At 42.5% G+C, this 19228-nt stretch overlaps 1 protein-coding gene across 1 annotated transcript in view; it reads left to right on the top strand.

Moving 5' to 3' along the window:
• LOC142586950 (uncharacterized) overlaps window positions 1-19228 on the top strand; it is a 113515-nt gene that overhangs the window by 37726 nt on the left and 56561 nt on the right. The window contains exons 1-2 of the mRNA XM_075697821.1: window positions 10876-10982; window positions 18597-18779. Of these exons, the coding sequence (XP_075553936.1) occupies window positions 10953-10982; window positions 18597-18779 (213 nt within the window). The 5' untranslated portion in view covers window positions 10876-10952. Of the gene's footprint in view, window positions 10983-18596; window positions 18780-19228 lie in introns of the transcript that reaches the window.

The following is a 19228-nucleotide window of genomic DNA, read 5'->3' as shown; positions in this document are numbered from 1 at the left end:
CGTGGACGAAGCGCCAGCCGGAAAAGTGGTGGCGCAGGCGGACCTCAATTGTCTGCGCTCAAAGTTATTGACCGTGTGGTTAGGAAGTGGCGCGCAAGCGGCTTCAAAAAGCGGAATCTGTTAAACGAATCTTCGTTGTATACTTTGGTAGCTTTTTCATGGTCCCTGACTACTTCCCGCGTGAGGTTCGTATATGAATCTGTCTCGCAGCAGTCTTTTGAGACTTTTCATTTGGACGAGGTCCAGCTAGTCAACGGCAATAATCTCATTTTCAAGTCGATTTCAACGAACACAGCCCGTCCCGTTTGTTTTTCTTCGAGTACATAGGCAGCTGCAATGCCGTAGATTAAATATGCGCTTATTTACTTTTTCTGCGCTTTACTGCGTAAATGTCGTCATCCGTTTAGTATCACAAAGGTCGCGTTGAGTCTGTATTCGTGTTCTACACCTTAGATGCCAGCTATTTGTTCAGTGTAGGAAAAGTTCGTCTATTGCTGCTTTTGTTTTCTGTTGTATAAATGACGGCATTTTCCCAACGCTCAAACACCGCGTTTTTGGCATCGTGCGCTTCTGTGCATTTGCGCAAATACGTAACGATGGCGTCAGCCACTGACTGCTCGCAGGTGAGTCGCGCGAGCAGCTTCATCATCCAGAGTTACGATAAAAGGCTTTCATAATTTCTATTTTTTTGTCACGAAGATTTTTTGTGTCGAACCGCACCAATGAACTATCCGCTATTGTACATGCGTCAAGCAATCATAATAATGCAAATAAGCGAGATGGCGATATTTGGTTTGCTAAATGATGAGGATAATAAGAACAAAAAAGTAAAAAAAAAGCTTTGGTTTATAAAGGAACTGTGCTCTTCTATATGCGAATTCGTTTCAATGGAAATATTTGGCTATATTTATTTCAACTGAGCATTTCGTCTATGATATATGCCCGGCAGCCTTAACACCAAGGCGGCTGCTCAAAGAGATAGTCTTCAAAAAGGTATTTGCAGTTATTTTTTGCCGTTTCCTGGCTGCGTAATGGCTAAGAAAGGGCGCAAAAGAATTAGAAATGTTTTCTTTATTTAGGTAATTGTTGTCTTCAAGATGTGCGTTACTTCCAGTAAGGATGCTTAGGTATTATTTAAGTTATCATTGAGTAAATTTGTGCGCAATACTTCCGGCATGACGGATATTGAGAAGGGTAAGGAAGCTGCCGGGGCGTGGACGTGTCTTGCTGTTAAACGTTCTAAGTTGCCGGAAAGTGGTATCGCTACCCGTTTTGTGGCGCCTGGGCGTCTCAATTCTTGACATGTGTACGGGCAAGTGCAAGATGTTGTCTCAGATATAACGAAGCACTCCTCGCCAAATACGAACTGACTGTCCCGTCAGATAAATCTACGACGCCTGATAGCCTCTGAGGCGCTGTTTACACTGGGCAGCACCACAAGCCTATCATCCTTGCTATCGCTGTCATTGCTTCGCTCTTGGAGTGAGGGCGTATTTAATAAAGAACTGCCTATGTATGGACTTGTATTTCAGAAATGTGCGACGCAGCGGTGATTCGTTCTTAAAATACACGTTTTATTTTCGTAGTAGGACCAATTTCATCGAAGGAGGACTCAATTATTTGGTGCGCAGTAAATCGCGTAAATCAAAATTTCAGAGCAATAACAATGCGTGCGTATGAAGGCATGAAATTTAATTGAGTACAGAGGTATAAAAGATTATTATTGCAGAGGCACTGCGTAATTTCACGCGAATTCATATTTCCTTGTTTTCATATCGTTTATATTTTTACGACTAAAGCGCTGTCTTCGTGTTCACGTAGGGGTCTTTGAAATAACAGGATCTCACATTTCGCACTTGCTTTTCTCAGAAAAGAGCTGTACACGATGAGGCGGTTTAATAATAAAGCATCCTATTGTAGTCATGATGCCTGTCCGTCTTCCTCCTAAATTTGTTGGGGAAAAGAGTGCATTTGTTGATGTAGGCGAAAGTGCAAACTTGTGCGAAACTAGAACAACCGTAGAAGATATGCTTTCGCACGCAGTCATCTGTGCGATCTTGTTGACATGTGAGTTACAGAATTTACCTGTTGCTAAATCCTGACCAACCTATATTTATTTAAATTTATATCGGGCAACTGTATGAATCTTGAGACGCAAATGCAGGAATCTAGATTTACTGTGCAGGCCAGAATATACAAATAATTGCCCCGGCCACACTGGCGATCCTCTAACAAATGTTACGATTTTACCTACACTTTTAACGTGCACAGGACGAGTAGTTAGAGCCGCAAACTATCACTTTATGGCGGTTGGTTGAACAAACTTCAATTATTGCCCGCATCAATATTTCACATGGAAAAACTCGCTCACTTCCGTTTTAAGCGTAAAAAATGCGCTCTTTCCCAGAAGACCCTAAGCAGGGAGGAAGGAACAAATTTAAGAAAAAACATAAGCGGACACGTATCCGCATTTCTTAAAATATACTTACCATTCACCTTTCACACCTTCAGTCCAGATGCACGTGGTTTTTGAGAAAGGCCCTAGCTTTACCACATATCACAGCGGTGCGCGCAGAAACCGGTCAATCCTAATGCGTATTTAGTTACTTTAATCATACGATAAGCACAGTTCAAGTCGTGGGGGAGACAGATGGACAGCCGGAAGACGGGAGTGGAGACGGTACTCCTGGTTTCATTTCGGCGAGGAATCACAACCAGTGAAGACCTGGGTGGAGGGCCCCAAGCTTAGTCTTTAAGACCGCTTCGACCTGTATCTTCAAATTGATTTACATATATTGTAAGAAACCGTTTTATTACAGCCGAGCTCGTGCTGCTACAACGAGGATCAAGCTGGGCTGCTGATGATGATATATACAGATGAAGAAGACCTATAATGGATAGTGACATGCCGAGATGATAAAGTTGAGTCAGGCGTGTGTTGCGCTCACACTATATATAGTTCCCCAGTCATCTCCTCTATCTAGCTTCCCCTCGAGTACATTTTTGGATGAGACTTTATCTCATCCGCACCAGCCTTGATTTCTTGCCGTCAACGTGTAATTCATATGAGAGACACTGAATGTTCATCTGAACTCGAAGGACACACCTTGCATTTCGTCACAGCTCCAGATTGTCTAATTCTACCTGGTCATAAGGATTTTCTAATACTGACTTAGGATACCATCGTTAATAGCCAGGTAGTTCTTCTACTATTCGGTTAACACATCTCTAGCGGGCTTACCATCGCTCCTTCCCTGGTGAGCATTCACGACAGGTATGCGCTTGTCACGAAGTTTTCCCAAATCTTTCGCCGATTGCGATAGGACACCGAACATCTTACGCTTGTTCTCCTTCACATGGAGGTACGACGTTTGCCTTCCCCTTTTGGAGACCATGGTACTGCTCCTCTAACAGCCACTATAAAGGACGATCTAACCATTACGCATGTATATCAGTTAAGTGGCATAAGTGGCATAGGTGGCATTTAAAAAGCGGAGATCTTTGACGTCCACTCAAAGCTTCTCTTCCGCACTTCCCTCGTAGTGCGTCGCATTGGAAGCGAAAACAGGTCACTTAAAAGCCACGGCACATACCGCATGTCGCGCACAGAGCGCAAAATCACTGAGGAAAACGTCACCGGCATGTTCCCAGGCTATACTGTCCGGCCGTCCTCTAGCTATAGGTCGTCGCCTGTTGTGCTAGACCAGAAAAATAATTATCTAGAATTTTGCATCGGTTATACAGCAATGAAGAAGAATACGCGCACAGATCTGCACTGCATTCCAATAATCGACGATGCCCTTGACTCCTTTCAGGGTGCTGAATATTTCTCAAGTCTTGCATTCAGTTCGGGTTATTGGCAAATCTATGCACGAAGCAGACAAGGACAAAACCACATTTCCAGCACCAGCCAGACTGTACGGATTAAACGTAATGCCCTTAGCGTTGTGTAACGATCCTGCAACCTTTGAACGTATGATAGGCACAGTTCTACGTGGCCTTAAGTGGACAACCTGTCGTTGTTCTTCGTTCCAGTTTCGGCCAGGACTTTCAGCGTTTGGAAACGTTTTGACCTGCGTTTCTAACGCTGGTCTAAAGCAGAACACCAAAAAGGGCTGATTTGTCAGCAAGACAATTAAATACGGCATCCTACCAGACCCTGACAGGATGGCTGCTGTGCTTCTGGTTCCTCGTGTAGGATATCAAAAACATTTGCAGGGTTTCTCTGGACTCGTGTGCTATTTCTGGTACTTTATACGACAATTCACCAGCATAGCATCGCCACTGCACAAGCAGTGCCTCGGGCACTTTTCAGTTCAACTGAGGAATTGGAGGCTGCTCTAAAATTTCTCAAGCGTGCAACATCCAGCCCCGTCTTCTGCCATTTCGATGAAAGCGCATACCTTTTTGGAAACCAACGCTAGTTGTCACGGAAGCGGTGCCGACCTCCTCCAACGTGACAACGCTTCACGAGAGAGATTGGTTGCGTATCCCAATAGAGCACTAACCGCTGTACAACAGAATTACTCGATAACACAGCAACAATTTCTTGCTTTAGTTAGGGGCTGTGCATAAATCGCTGCCACATATTTATGGGTGCCGCTTTACCGTAGTTACTGACCTTCACCCGCTATGCTGGTTGTCCTGGGCGAAAAATTTGCCTTATCACCTTGGGCGCTTGATCCTCGGTTGCAAGAATAGGATTTTGACGTGATCTTTAAGTTGGGCAACAAACATCAAGATACCGGCGCTCTGTCTTGCTGGCCTCTGCCACTATCATCTGATAGCAAATCTGTGCGTTACACTTCATGTTGCCATGAGACTACGTCTTCACTGATGTTGTCACCACTAGCGCCTATCAACAGGCAACCCTCCAACCGCTACACTGAGTTCGCCTCCTATCTACGTGCTGACGCATACTGCCACCTAATAATACCACGTTTATGCGGAACTTCACGCCCGCCTAATGCAAGTGTTTTTCAACAGCTGAAGTAGCTTAAGCTTGAGAACGATGTGATTCTCCGTTACATATATGACATGTGTCGGAATAACTTAGAGTAACCCATATAAACAAATTTTGCTATGGTGCTTGCAGTTCTGCGAATGCAAGTGCAAAAATTTACCTAAAAGTCCTGTTAATATATCATAGGTGTGGAATCGGAAACTACCCGCAAGCTAATTACCACGTGAGCCAATAATTTGATCATGTGGGGTATTGGTAAGAACTGCACAAAATAAGTTCTATGCAGCAAAAAAAAAAAAAGAAAATACACTAGCGCGTAGCCTTAGGCTTAACAGCACAATGCCACAGTCACTACGCCACCAATGCAGGTCAATAAGAGCTGCGTAAGAACACAGTTGTTCAGGTAATGCATTCAGTAAAGGAAGAAAAATTTTTTACGAACCACTGAGTGCACAAACTAGTGGCTGCGTTGCAGATACATCAATGTTGAATTTGTGCCACTCATTAATCTATGCTGTAGTCCTCTTCTATTTTCAATTACGGACAAGAAATTGCACATTTACAGAAGTAAAGGAATGGCACTATGCCACCTTTGAGCAAATGATGAGAAGTCTGATAGTGTGCCCTTTTACTGAAGATCTTAATGACCGCACCATTTGGAAGGTATATATTCATCTCAATCTTAGGTCAGTGACTAACTTCAACAGCTAGCATCCTAAATGATCGAATAATTAGATATGAAGAACTGTATTGCTTTTCTGATATATAGAAGCTTTGGCATGCTTCAGCAGTTTTCGAAGATATACCTTCATTTGACTTGCGAGTGCTTCAATTGCACAATTATAATGTGAAACTACCGACAAAACACTGAGGAAGCAAATGCCCCAGGGGCAATGTAATATGATATGAATAGTTAGAATAGCAATATGAAATACTAAATTCTACCTCTGCAAACATTTAGAAGCAACTATCAACAAATTAAGAAGGCAATGGAGCAAGAGATATGTTCGCAGAATAATGTGCCGGTCTTTTATAAGTTCGAGAATTCCTTCATATATATGCTAAATCGTCTAGTGTAGAAAATATGTCCCGCACGATCTGTTTCTTAGCAGCCTCCTCGCACAATCCCGGTTACTGTGCCTTGCTGTAGATAAACTTCAACAGAAAGCATCACCTCATTATTATAAGAACTAAGCCTTTTCGCTTCTTTGTGGATTTGCTTAGACATGCAGCTGGGAAACTTTTTTTGGCAGTGACACGCCAACACAGACCCTGGCATCTCTGTAAGAGACTATCCGATTTCTTATACTCGGCTGTACTTTTTTTATATACTCGGGTATTTCAGCTCAGTAGTCATAGCGCCGACGCGATGTGTGCCATAACTGTAACCTGCTTATGTTGGTGTTCCCATAACTTACCATGTTTGGACGCATTGATGACATGTTCAACTTCACGATAGCGCCACTTTTGCACTGTCGGTTCCCCTAGGATGGCGAACTACAGCACAATGTTTAGATGCCCATTCTTCTGTGTACATTCTTTAGTGGAAATTACTCAAGAGACTTTGGAAGGCACAAGAGCCAGCGGCCTGGTTTCATCCTAGCGTAACGTCAGCCGCAGGTGTGAAGCGCGATGCAAGTTCTGGTGTCGGCTAGAGGACGATGTTGGGAATAAAACCTAATGCTGCGCCTTTTGGCACTTCGGCGAAGGATTATGGGCCAGTCTATGGCAACAGTCCTAGCCGTGCAGTCGACCATACCTGATTTTAATTTAAAAAGAATATATATATATAAGGCGTGTACTGAACTTTAGGGGAATTCTAGGATGTATTTATGTGTAGGCCAATTCTTGTTTCCTACAATGAAGCGTTTTTGAACTTTGTCAAATAGCACCAAAGGAGATGAGAGAAATAAGACGGCCAAGAAGCGCGCATTTCTCTCATTATAACACGATCTGCACCAATATAGTTTCTAGAAATTCCTTTCTTAATATAAAATATTTAATCACCCATTAAATTTATTTATATCTGGAAAGAGTTTCTAAAATGACAAAGCTATAGCGATTTTGAAGAGCGGTTTGTATTTAGTTGGTGAGAACGAAAACCGCTAAATATTTCAGACAAGTTGCCACAAAGAATATTGATGTGTTATGTAACAAAGCTGCCCCTAAACAGCTTCCCAGCAGAGACTGCGGTTTTTTCTATCGCACTTCTTCTTTATTCTCTTTTCTCCCCCTGCTCCTTGTCTTGTTCCAAATTTCATTTGCAGGCGGTCATAAGATTGCTTCATTCCCCCCAGCATTGTTTGCAACCCTCTTTGGATGATACTTGAATATGGTGTCTATTCTATGGTGTCATTGCGACCAATGTACCAAACGGCCTTTAAGTGTCTTTGTTGAGCTGCCGTCTTGATCACACGAAATGGTCCGTTATAGGCCGCCTTCAGGCTTGGCCCTCCATTGACCAGTACGAAGTCATCGACGTCGAATGTTGGTAACGTTGTATTTTGCCTCTTGTCGAACGATAACTTCATCTACTATCTTCAGTTTTTGCTGCTTCTATGAGCTTTATGTTCTAGTCAATGCCTATGCTTAATACGGCAGGCAGACAAGGTGGTCTCTCAGTTGCAGCGAATAGAGGAGTGCATCCCAGGCCAGTTGTATACGAGCGGTTGTAGAGAGCTATCGCCGCTTCCGGACAACATTTCTAACCACGTAGAAACACTGGATACATGTTTATCTAATGTTTGATGTCCCTGATAGCCCTTTCACCTGGCCCAGCTGCTGCGGGATGATAGGGCGCAGTGACCTAATTTATTGTTACGCTTTTCAGCACATTCCTGTAGCCCACGTCTTCGAAAAGCAGTTCCATTGTCAGAGACAATGAATTTTTACATGGTCAAAGATTTTCCTGTTCAATAAGTAACTTAGGCTGTTAGCATCTTCTTTACCAGTTCTTGCTGCGATCTTCCTGGTTTACTCATCAATGCACAACAGGAAGGCTTGTGTCTTCTTAACTCCTTCAGAATTTTTCATAGTTACGCGTAGTTTAGATGAATAACCTCAAATGGCGTGTTAGAATATTCCGGCATAACCATTTCTTGCATAGGTAGGTTAAATAATACTTCCTAATATTGAATTTTTGACTTGATAATACACAGGCTTACGTTTCATGCTTTATACGTGGCCATGAGAACCTTTTTGTCGATTTCCTGTAAGTTCTCCAAATGCCGTCAAGTCCTCCTCATTCGGGGCTACCATGGTACAGTTCCAATATTCTTGCAACCGAGGAAGTAGGAACGGCAACTAGTCCATTTATAGTACATTGAAAAACCTCGGTTTTCCCCGATATCATTGCAACATTTGCCTCTTCATGATTGTCTGGAAGCGTAATGGCTAATCACGTCGTTGCAACCGCGTCCTTCATAGAAGTTCCCGGGCGATGAGCTACTTCAAAATAATATTGCTGAAGTTCTCCCACTCAACGACCTATCTTTCCTTTGAGTTCGTTCATCTTCAATATGTACTTTAGTGCTTCATGGTCTGTGCATAGCTTGAACTTTGCGCCTTCAAATATGAACGGAAGTAGCACCGGGCTTTTAAACCATCGAGAACTTCTTTTTCTGTCGTGGTATAGTTCAATTCGATTTTGTTGAATGCGTAGCCGTGATATCCAACTACACCAAGGTTTGATGATCATGATGTCTCTATGATACAAGAGATACTCATTATGACCATAGGGAGATGGGTCGGTACTTAATTCGAAGGACAGCGCAATGCGTGGTAAGTACAACACAGGATCACAAGAATTTATTCAGGCCTATTCTTGGTAGGCGCCACCACATGCTTCTGTCTAACAAAAGGGAACGTCCTTCTGAGTCAGTCTTGCCAGACAGTGACTTTTGAAAGCATTGTCTTGGCTGAATGCACTGCAATGGCAAGCAAAGCCTACAAACACCCTTGTCTGCCACTTGTTTTGTCTCAACTTCTATTTGCAGGCCGTCACAGGAGTTCTTAATGTTATAATTAATTTCTACTTAGATGACACTGAACCACTCCACAAACAGACGCTATATACATTATTTAGGCTTATGTTTAATCATCTATAGAGTAGTGTAGCAATTATTTCGAAAATCCGGCAGACAGTGGACATTGTATAGAAGGACGCAGTACATTTCTACAGAAATCCTTAAAAAGGTGAAGTTTTGTCTTAAGCATGACACTTTTTGAAGTTAGGCTCACCTGTTTTTTTTTTTTTTGCATGGTGAGTAAGGTTTCACTGCACAGCTTTATATGGTTAAAAATACCAACTGACTGGCGCGCAGCCTACTGAAATGTCGCACCTGAAGTCACTGTGTTCAAAGTAAGGACCAAGAAAGCGGTCGTGAAGCACAATTCACTAGCTAGGGTGAAATGAGCTACGGCAGCACCTTTTTCAGACCAACTTTCTTGGGTATTTATAGGTCCTAGTAGAACCCTGGGAGTGCTAGCCAGCGCATGCTGGTTGACACTCCACCCCACTCAATAAACCCACGCATGCTAGCTGAACGCATCAATGTTGCCGGATTCGAGACCTCCAGTTGACCAGTTGACCAGTTGCCTTCACCCAAAAAGACCACGTTCTAGTGACTCCTGCGGCAGAAAAGGACGTTCCACGTCCACCGCCAAGGTATGTGAGTGGTGGCGCTGGCTAACACTCCAAGTGATCTATTAGGACACATAAATATCCAAGAAAGAATGGGGAAACGGCGCCGCCGTAGCTCAATTCGTAGAGCATCGCACACGAAATGCGCAGGTTGTGAGTGCGGTTCCAACCTGCGGCAAGTTGGTTTTTCATCCATTTTAATTTCCACTAATTTAGCGTTTCTCTATTTTCATTCGTTCAGCAGAAGCAATTTCCCCTATGTTGTCCTTGGTGTCCGTGTTTGGTGGCTTCTTATGATGCTACCGACATACAAGTATCACACACTCACACACACACACACACACACACATATATATATATATTTATTATGTACACACGCATATATATATATATATATATATATATATATATATATATATATATATATATATATATATATATATATTGGGAAATAATTTCTGTACCATTTAGAAAAGGCTAGTTAATGGAATAGGAATAGGCTCAACGGCATAATATAAGTAACCAGGGAGTACTCCGTTCTCTTTATAACGCCAAATGATTTCAAAGAAGCAAGGATCTTCTAGCCATGCGCACAAAACTCAATGACAGGTTTTTATCCAAGACATGATGACAATCGTGCTGATGACTGCATTTACTGTAAGAACCAACGAATCCACCTCGAGTTACGCATACGTAGGTTTGCGTTATCAACATTACATCGAAATGATTTCGTATTGCTGAAAAGAGAACAAAAGAAGTTTAGAAATAAGGAAGAGTAGTATAGCGAGAACGTGCACGACGCAAGAACGATGCCCGCTCGTAAATGTAGCCAACCTGGAGTCATATAAGTGAAAAGTATTTAATTAGTCTGAAACTTTAGGAACGAGCTTGGTCGCTTTTTGATGAAGTGCTATACTCCATGTTCAAAACATCTGGACTTGGAGCTTTGATTACTCGTCAAGATGACCAACATATGCGGCAATATTTTAGTCAGCGCTATGAAATATTACGATGTGATCTGAGTGCTCCGTTGATAAGTAAGGTGATATATACGTTGGGAATGTCTGTTACTCATAAGAAAAATTTTGGCAAATGTTCGCAATTTGACAGAGTTATCCTTGTAGTGGGGTTGTTTGCTGAAACAGGAAATAAATGGCGTTTATACATCCTCAATTGTCAAATTGTCGCCAGCGGTGCTTTTTCTAACCGCATGTAAAAGTAAATGTGTGTTGAGAATGTGTCTGTTTTATTTTATTTCAGGTAACGGAATATTTTGCCTGGAGGAGGAAACTAATCGTTCTCAAATATCTTTCGAGGAACGGAGCTACGTGCCTCCAAATCCACACTATGAATATCCAGCCCCTGAGGAATACGACAGTTCGTTAATAATTTCGGCACAATACCTTCATTTTGACCAAAGAGCCTTAAAATGGCAATGTGGTAAACAATTTATTGACAGGGCTGGCTATTCCGAATTGCCCATAAACGAAAATTTGTGAGCAGGAGGAACAGACCATATCAAAAATGTTCAATGTGTTTTCTGAATCCCCTATATCAAGTACATTTGTGCAGGGAACAAGATTTGTGTTGGTTATACTATATATTGCTTTACAAAGCTTTGTACGAAGTCAATGTATCTATGGCGGTTGTTGACTGTACGAAGCACTAACGGTAAAGTCAGCTTTAACTACTCAGAAACCTATTCTACGTATTTAGGAATGGTGTTGCTAGTACTGCATATTGGCGCACACCGATTAAAGATAGTATTGCTAGAATACCTATATTGCCGCACGGCACCATACCTGCGGGGAACGAATCAATGCATCTGGTGATCGAATGATTCAATGTATCCTCAGATGCGTGGGTTTCACGTCTGCATTGAGGCATGGTCAATTGCTGAATGAGTTTGCACTAGTTTTTTAGCAACACCTTTCGCGTCCTACACCCAGCGGAACATAGACACCCTCTATCGAGAGGCTCGTCGATGCAAAAAGGTGATGCGGACTGACATGAGAGGCAAAAAACGTTCGACTAAAAAAGTGGAAATAGAAATTGTACCTTCAAAGCTTCCCTCGCCTATAAGAAGGAAATGAGGGCCAAAATCAGCCAAGGATGTGTTTTAAGCATGAAATGCCTTTAGCTCCCGTTGTCGGCGACCTTTAAGTGAGCTTGAGCCATAGTCAGAGCCATTATCTGGACGCTCAAACGAGAACATACCGGCGAGTTGCGAGAACGAAACATGATCACCCATGCAGCCAGTCAAATCTTAAGAAAATGTGGTCTCTGGCCCCGAACTATTTGTGCACCACCTTATAGCATACGTCATTTACTGCCCGAACAAGCTAAAACAATATTGCTTCGGAGTTCTTCCTATCGTTACGAATATCACTCAAACTAGAACTTCCAATACGCTGAAGTAATATTTGTCAAATCCAAAAGCGACGTTCGAAATGCAGATGCAGGGAACCACACACCTCATTCTGATCATTTGGCCCTGAAACAGAGTTACCTGTTCTCCTTTGAACGCCAGCGGTCCATCAGTTCCGCGACGCGGGTTTTTCGTTGCCTTGAGAGATGAAGAAAGCGCCACGCTGTGTGGCGCCTCCTTCAGGAGATCTTGTTCTTCCAGCTGTGCAGTGTGCTCTGCCTCTCTGGCGTCTTTGGCTTTCCATCGTTGCGCTTTGAGCTTACTTTCTTCATCTAGCTGGGCAGCGTTCATGTGCACCAGTGCACAACATGGCGTTGTGGGGTGTGCTGTGATGTAGTGGGGTGTGCCGTTGTGAACATGCACTCCACGCATTTTAAGATGGTCGCTAGTATCCTATTCAACCAATCTACTTGGCCTGCGGCCCTTTCATGCTTACATATATTCTCGTTTACGAAAGAGCTAGCATTTCTTTTTGTTAATGATTAGCTAAAATATTCTAGCATCCTTCACACATCTTTCAACAAGGGGTTTCATATGCGCGCTGGAAATAATTTAGACACTGTGCCAAGAATATCCCCCTAAGCTTGCGCTAATAGCCTTGCAAACATTATTACTGCGCGCTGATATTTTTGTGTTGTTGGTTCCCGCATGAAAAGGCCCAAAACTGCCCTTTTTGCAGGGTATCAGCCATGTGTTGAATTACGTTCACAAGTGCAGTGTAACCCGCTTCATGAACATATAGCATGCTGTAATATCATTTGCGGCATTTAGGGTATTTTCGTCTGCAGCAATTTGCACTTAGGCTACCTTTATACTATTGCAATGCAACATATAATTACGAATCTCTTATTTGCATGGGTGGATGCATCCGTAATATTGTAAGAGGGCTTGTTGTTTTGCTTAAAAAATACAATGATGTTGACATGTCCACAAATTGCAGTTCTTGCAAGCGCTCGTCATTGCTTTCCGGCTTTTTGTACCGATTAAGCAACGCATTCAAGCACAAACCTATTAGTTGAAGCAGCACAACGCACACACCGAGGTGTTGACTATATTACCATAACTTCAATATCACTCTCGCAAGAATAACTAGTAACCTTTACAGCACATTTTATGGATGTGACCAGGGAATATACGTGCTATTGCTTCTGTTTATTTAAACAATATTTATTTGATATTTGAGTAAATATATTGTCGTGTTTATAAATGATAGTTCTTGAAAAAATATCTTTCATATATCAATCAAATCCTAATTTATCACTCAGTGTCTAGGAATTATTCAATACTTACAGCGGAAGCTCTATATGACTAACCTTCCATAGTTCTTTCCACGTCCGGCTACAAAAACGGACTTGATTTCTAACAAACCCACAGACAATGGCTTTAATGTGTTTCATTGTTTCATTTGTGTGTGATCAGGTAAGAATTCAGTTCGCTAACGTAGATGTCAAAATGCCGAGCAGAACAGAACACTCACCGCGAACACTAGCAGGACGTCAAGGTTATTCCAGTATATAAGCAAGAGATTTATCGGCGCTAACAACAGCTGCGTTATCAATGGGACGCACGTGTCCGTTCCATAGTTTGCACACCCAAAGAACAACGTGCGGACGAGGAGCGCCGGAGGGAACAGCAACGAGAATGTAAACGGCGGCGGCGCGAAACGACCTCCGACGAACAATGGTCCCGCGATGCTGAACGAAAACGGCAATCGTGGGCCCGGGCAACCATTCCACGCTGTGAAGATGGAGTGGCAGCGAAAGCACGTTCCTTTTCTTTTGAGAGCTTTTACTGTCGCTCGCTTTCGCTGCCATTCTCCCATTACAGAGCGGAATGGCTGTGGTTTTTCTTTGACTTCGATGCCCTTTCAGGTATGACGAAATTCCTTACGACCATTTAGAGAGCAACAGGCATCTCGTCCGCTGTATGTTTCACATTTCCGGGGTGGTAGACGTTCGTTTTCATATTCAAATCAACAGATTGCAGTTATGCGGCATTGCGCACGAAAACAATTATGTTGAAAATTAGGCAAAGCTCTTCTGTCTTTTTTCGAGAGTGTCCAATTTATGGAAGCTTCACCAGCTATTGTCGAAGCGTAACAGCTATGATTAATTGATATGCATGCTTTCGCTGTAAACACTTGTGTGCCATCTCTCTTGCTTTTTCTGTTGCATTTACCTTTCTATAGAAAATTATCTTTATTGATCTGTCAATAAACTTCTGAGACTCCCATGGATCTTGCTGGCTTCTTACGGCTCCTAGCGCTCCCTCCTGGTCATGTAGATTGACATCCAAAAGGCTCTGGATCGCCAGGCTCTCTAAGCTTGTTCGAGTTACTCCCAACACATTCGCCCATAAATTGACGCTCAGGGGAGTCTTTGTGCGGTGCCAGTGAAACAAGCTAAATTATTATTAGAGCAAAAGTCACTTTGTACACACCACAAAAAAGCAATCAATACACCCTTTAGAAAAGTAGTGGACGCCAGAGTGGGGATTTTGATGCCACAGTGGGCTAACACTCATGTCACCAAACCAAACTGGACTATGGATTGGAAGGTCCTTCTGGATTACGTGCCGACATACGGCGTAGGCCAATTGGATTACTTCGTTCACTACGCTATAAACTGAAATATTTTTTGTTTATATATTTACCTATTTATATTTAATTACCTTACAGACCTTCGAGAAGCATTGTGTAAGGGGTAGTATGCGGTAAAATATTCGTTTGGAATAAGGAAAACAGTAACAACAGTACAATGGAAGGAATATTCACGCAACATGGAAAATTCATACGACCTCAGCAAATGCAATATGAAAAGCAATAACAATAAAAGTAAAAAGAATAACTTGATAGCATAATAAAGTTATAAAAGCTTTTGCGTGTATACAGCAATAGGTATAGTAAAATATTGAGATCACCGCAATTCTTTCATTAGCTTGTAGAAAAATGAAGGAAAGAAATTAGAAGGCAAGACGTGTTAGGCAGTTGGAACGGCATGTTGATCAATTAGAACATTGCGAAATGCACTTTGTTTCGAATGACGAGCGATGTTATCTGGTAGAGCGTTCCATAACCGGACCGCACGGGGCAAAGTTGAAAAATTAAAAGCGTGTGTATTTCCATGAATTCGGGTGTAGCTGAACTAATTGTTTTCAGGTGAAATAAATGTTTTTCTGGTTTGATAAAGGTAGGCGACCTGTCCCAATGAATCTAAGAAATAATAATAGAAGGTAAATATAACGGCTGGTAGTTATTGGTCGCAATAAAATATCGACATTTATTTGGGTTGCATTTGACTGATTTCTGTAGCTCTTTTAAATGAAAGTGCTTGCTCTATTCTGGATGCTCTCCAGGACTTCGATGAGGTATTTTTCATGAGGAGACCATATACAAGGGGCGTACTCAATTTGTGGCCGTGCAATAGTTCTGTAAACTAGTTTTTTCAGTGGTGAAGGCCAGTTCTGAAGTTTCTCCGCATAAATGCTAATGATCTGCAGGCGTTAGCTCAACTGGAGGTGATGCGATTAGTACATGAAATATTCTTCGTAAGGAGCACTCCTGTGCACTTAAATTCTGTGCTGTTGTCAACTATGTTAGAATCAAAGGTTAAGGAAAGTGACTGTTAAGTGTTTTTCGAGAAAAAGAAATTATTTTCCACTTCGAAACTTTTAAGCATCTAAGCCACGCAGCACACCAATCACTGGTGTGTTCAGCAATTGCGCCAATCACTGACACGGTACAGCTGTACAAATGAGAAGACCGAGTTTTCCCCAATAAATTCTTACACTGCATGACCAAGACGACAAGGTTGTGAGGGACGTTTGCCTATCTTGTCAGAGTGAATGAGGGAAAATATATTAAGTTTCCGTTTCTATTGATGTTCCTTCTTCCTTTGAAGAAATAATTGGAATTTGCTTGAGACCAAACTTTATGCCCTAGCCATCACGCTAAGAATACAAAGCCATCTGATTGCAAGGTCGCTAAGTCGCTATGACATTGTGCTGTTGAACGTGAGGTCACAGGTTCAATCGCTCTTGAGGCGCCAGTATTCTAAACGTGGATAAGGGTAAAAACGTTCATGTACATAGAGTTATGTGAACGGTAAACAAATTCAGACGGTTAAGATTCAGGCGAAGTCTCCTACTACCGCACGCTTCTTAAAAAGATTCACGGTATCAGCACGTCAAAATCATCAGTTTATTTGCATGACCAGAGTCAGTTAAACATTAGGCATGTAATGTTGTGATGGCTCTTCCTTCAGTACTCTAAAAAAATTTAAAATTGTAGTTGAAATTATGTACCAGTTTCTTCCGTTCCCTCCTCAGGAATTAGCCTAGACCTGAGGAGGGAACGGAAGAAACTGGTACATAAGAAGCCCATCAATGAGTTAGCGGTAAGAGGGAAAATAGACGAATTCCAGATCAAGCTACAGAACAGGTATTCAGCTTTAACTCAGGAAGAGGACCTTAGTGTTGAAGCAATGAATGACAATCTTGTGGGCATCATTAAGGAGTGTGCAATGGAAGTCGGTGGTAACTCCGTTAGGCAGGATACCAGCAAACTATCGCAGGAGACGAAAGATCTGATCAAGAAACACCAATGTATGAAAGCATCTAACCCTACAGCTAGAATATAACTGGCAGAACTTTCGAAGTTAATCAACAAGCGTAAGACAGCTGACATAAGGAAGTATAATATGGATAGAATTGAACATGCTCTCAGGAACGGAGGAAGCCTAAAAACAGCGAAGAAGAAACTAGGAATTGGCAAGAATCAGATGTATGCGTTAAGAGACAAAGCCGGCAATATCATTACTAATATGGATGAGATAGTTCAAGTGGCTGAGGAGTTCTATAGAGATTTATACAGTACCAGTGGCACCCACGGCGATAATGGAAGAGAAAATAGTCTAGAGGAATTCGAAATCCCGAAGGTAACGCCGGAAGAAGTAAAGAAAGCCTTAGGAGATATGCAAAGGGGGAAGGCAGCTGGGGAGGATCAGGTAAAAGCAGATTTGTTGAAGGATGGTGGAGAGATTGTTGTAGAGAAACTGGCCACCCTGTATACACAATGCCTCATGACCTCGAGCGTACCGGAATCTTGGAAGAACGCTAACATAATTCTAATCCATAAGAAAGGGGACGCCAATGACTTGAAAAATTATAGACCGATCAGCTTACAGTCCGTTGCCCACAAAGTATTTACTAAGGTAATTGCAAATAGAATCAGGAACACCTTAGACTTCTGTCAACCAAAGGACCAGGCAGGATTCCGTAAAGGCTACTCAACAATAGACCATATTCACACTATCAATCAAGTGATAGAGAAATGTGCAGAATATAACCAACCCTTATATATAGCTTTCATTGATTACGAGAAAGCGTTTGATTCAGTCGAAACCTCAGCAGTCATGGAGGCATTACGGAATCAGGGTGTAGATGAGCCATATGTAAAAATACTGGAAGATATCTATAGCGGCTCCGCAGCCACCGTAGTCCTCCATAAAGCAAGCAACAAAATCCCAATAAAGAAAGGCGTCAGGCAGGGAGATACGATATCTCCAATGCTTTTCACAGCGTGTTTACAGGAGGTATTCAGAGACCTGGATTGGGAAGAATTAGGGATAAAAGTTAATGGAGAATACCTTAGCAACTTGCGCTTTGCTGATGATATTGCCTTGCTTAGTAACTCAGGGCACCAATTGCAATTAATGCTCACTGACCTGGAGAGGCAAAGCAGAAGAGTGGGTCTAAAAATTAATCTGCAGAAAACTAAAGTAATGCTTAACAGTCTCGGTAGATAACAGCAATTTACAATAGGCAGCGAGGCACTGGAAGTCGTAAGGGAATACATCGACTTAGGGCAGGTAGTGACGGCGGATCCGGATCATGAGACGGAAATATTCAGAAGAATATGAATGGGCTGGGGTGCGTTTGGCAAGCATTCCCAAATCATGAACAGCAGGTTGCCATTATCCCTCAAGAGAAAAGTATGTAATAGCTGTGTCTTACCAGTACTCACCTACGGGGCAGAAATCTGGAGGCTTACGAAAAGGGTTCTACTCAAATTGAGGACGACACAACGAGCTATGGAAAGAAGAATGATAGGTGTAACGTTAAGGGATAAGAAAAGAGCAGATTGGGTGAGGGAACAAACACGAGTTAGTGACATCTTAGTTGAAATCAAGAAAAATAAATGGGCATGGGCAGGACATGTAATGAGGAGGGAAGATAACCGATGGTCATTAAGGGTTACTGACTGGATCCCAAGGGAAGGGAAGCGTAGCAGGGGGCGGCAGAAAGTTAGGTGGGCGGATGACATTAAGAAGTTTGCAGGGACGGCATGGCCACAATTAGTACATGACCGGGGTTGTTGGAGAAGCATGGGAGAGGCCTTTGCCCTGCAGTGGGCGCAACCAGGCTGATGATGATGATGATGAACTTTGCATATTCATAGCGGGAATATGTTCTTACAGCGGATCGCATTATATATATATATATATATATATATATATATATATATATATATATATATATATATATATATATATTATGCGTTTCAGGTGACAGGCGTCCAGATCTCTGCTTTTTCCCACATCATCCCGGACATTGCCGGACATGGAACCCACCGCAGCGGTGGTTCTACGACCGAGACTTGGGAGCGTGCACTCCATTCATTTACAGCGGGTGCGGTGGAAACAGAAACAGATTTAGATCTTGCGCTGAATGTAAAGAAGCATGCAAAGGTGAGTATACGGTTGTGTGAAGCGCATGCAGAATACAGCGTGCAGTTGCACTGCTGGTCCCTCAAATAGTACCTAGAAATTTCCTACGTGATGCATGGCCATCTGTAATGCGCAAGCATCACCGCGTCCACCTGATTTGGCGTGGTGCAGAGTGTTTTTATGCTGAAGATAATATCTTCGAATCCTCGTCCAGGCGGCTGCAATTATAAGCGTGCAGTTGCGCCTCAAACTGGGCAGCAAAAAGAAAACAGCCGAGATTCAATGAGGCTATGCTAGACCAGGTGGAGCCAAATTAGCAGGGTCCACGAACCATAAACAAAACGCTTACTGAATAAAACAGCAACCAACATTCCTGCTGCAGTATTTCGCTAACTCCGCCATAATTCGTGAACATATCCCCTGTCCTTCAACCCAGCATTTCAAGAGCATCTGACCAAGGCGACCGTCAG

This window comes from Dermacentor variabilis, chromosome 7, assembly GCF_050947875.1.
Source record: "Dermacentor variabilis isolate Ectoservices chromosome 7, ASM5094787v1, whole genome shotgun sequence".
Classification (NCBI taxonomy): domain Eukaryota; kingdom Metazoa; phylum Arthropoda; class Arachnida; order Ixodida; family Ixodidae; genus Dermacentor; species Dermacentor variabilis.
The sequence above is the reverse complement of the archived record's forward strand: the minus strand, read 5'-3'. Positions and strand labels throughout refer to the sequence as shown.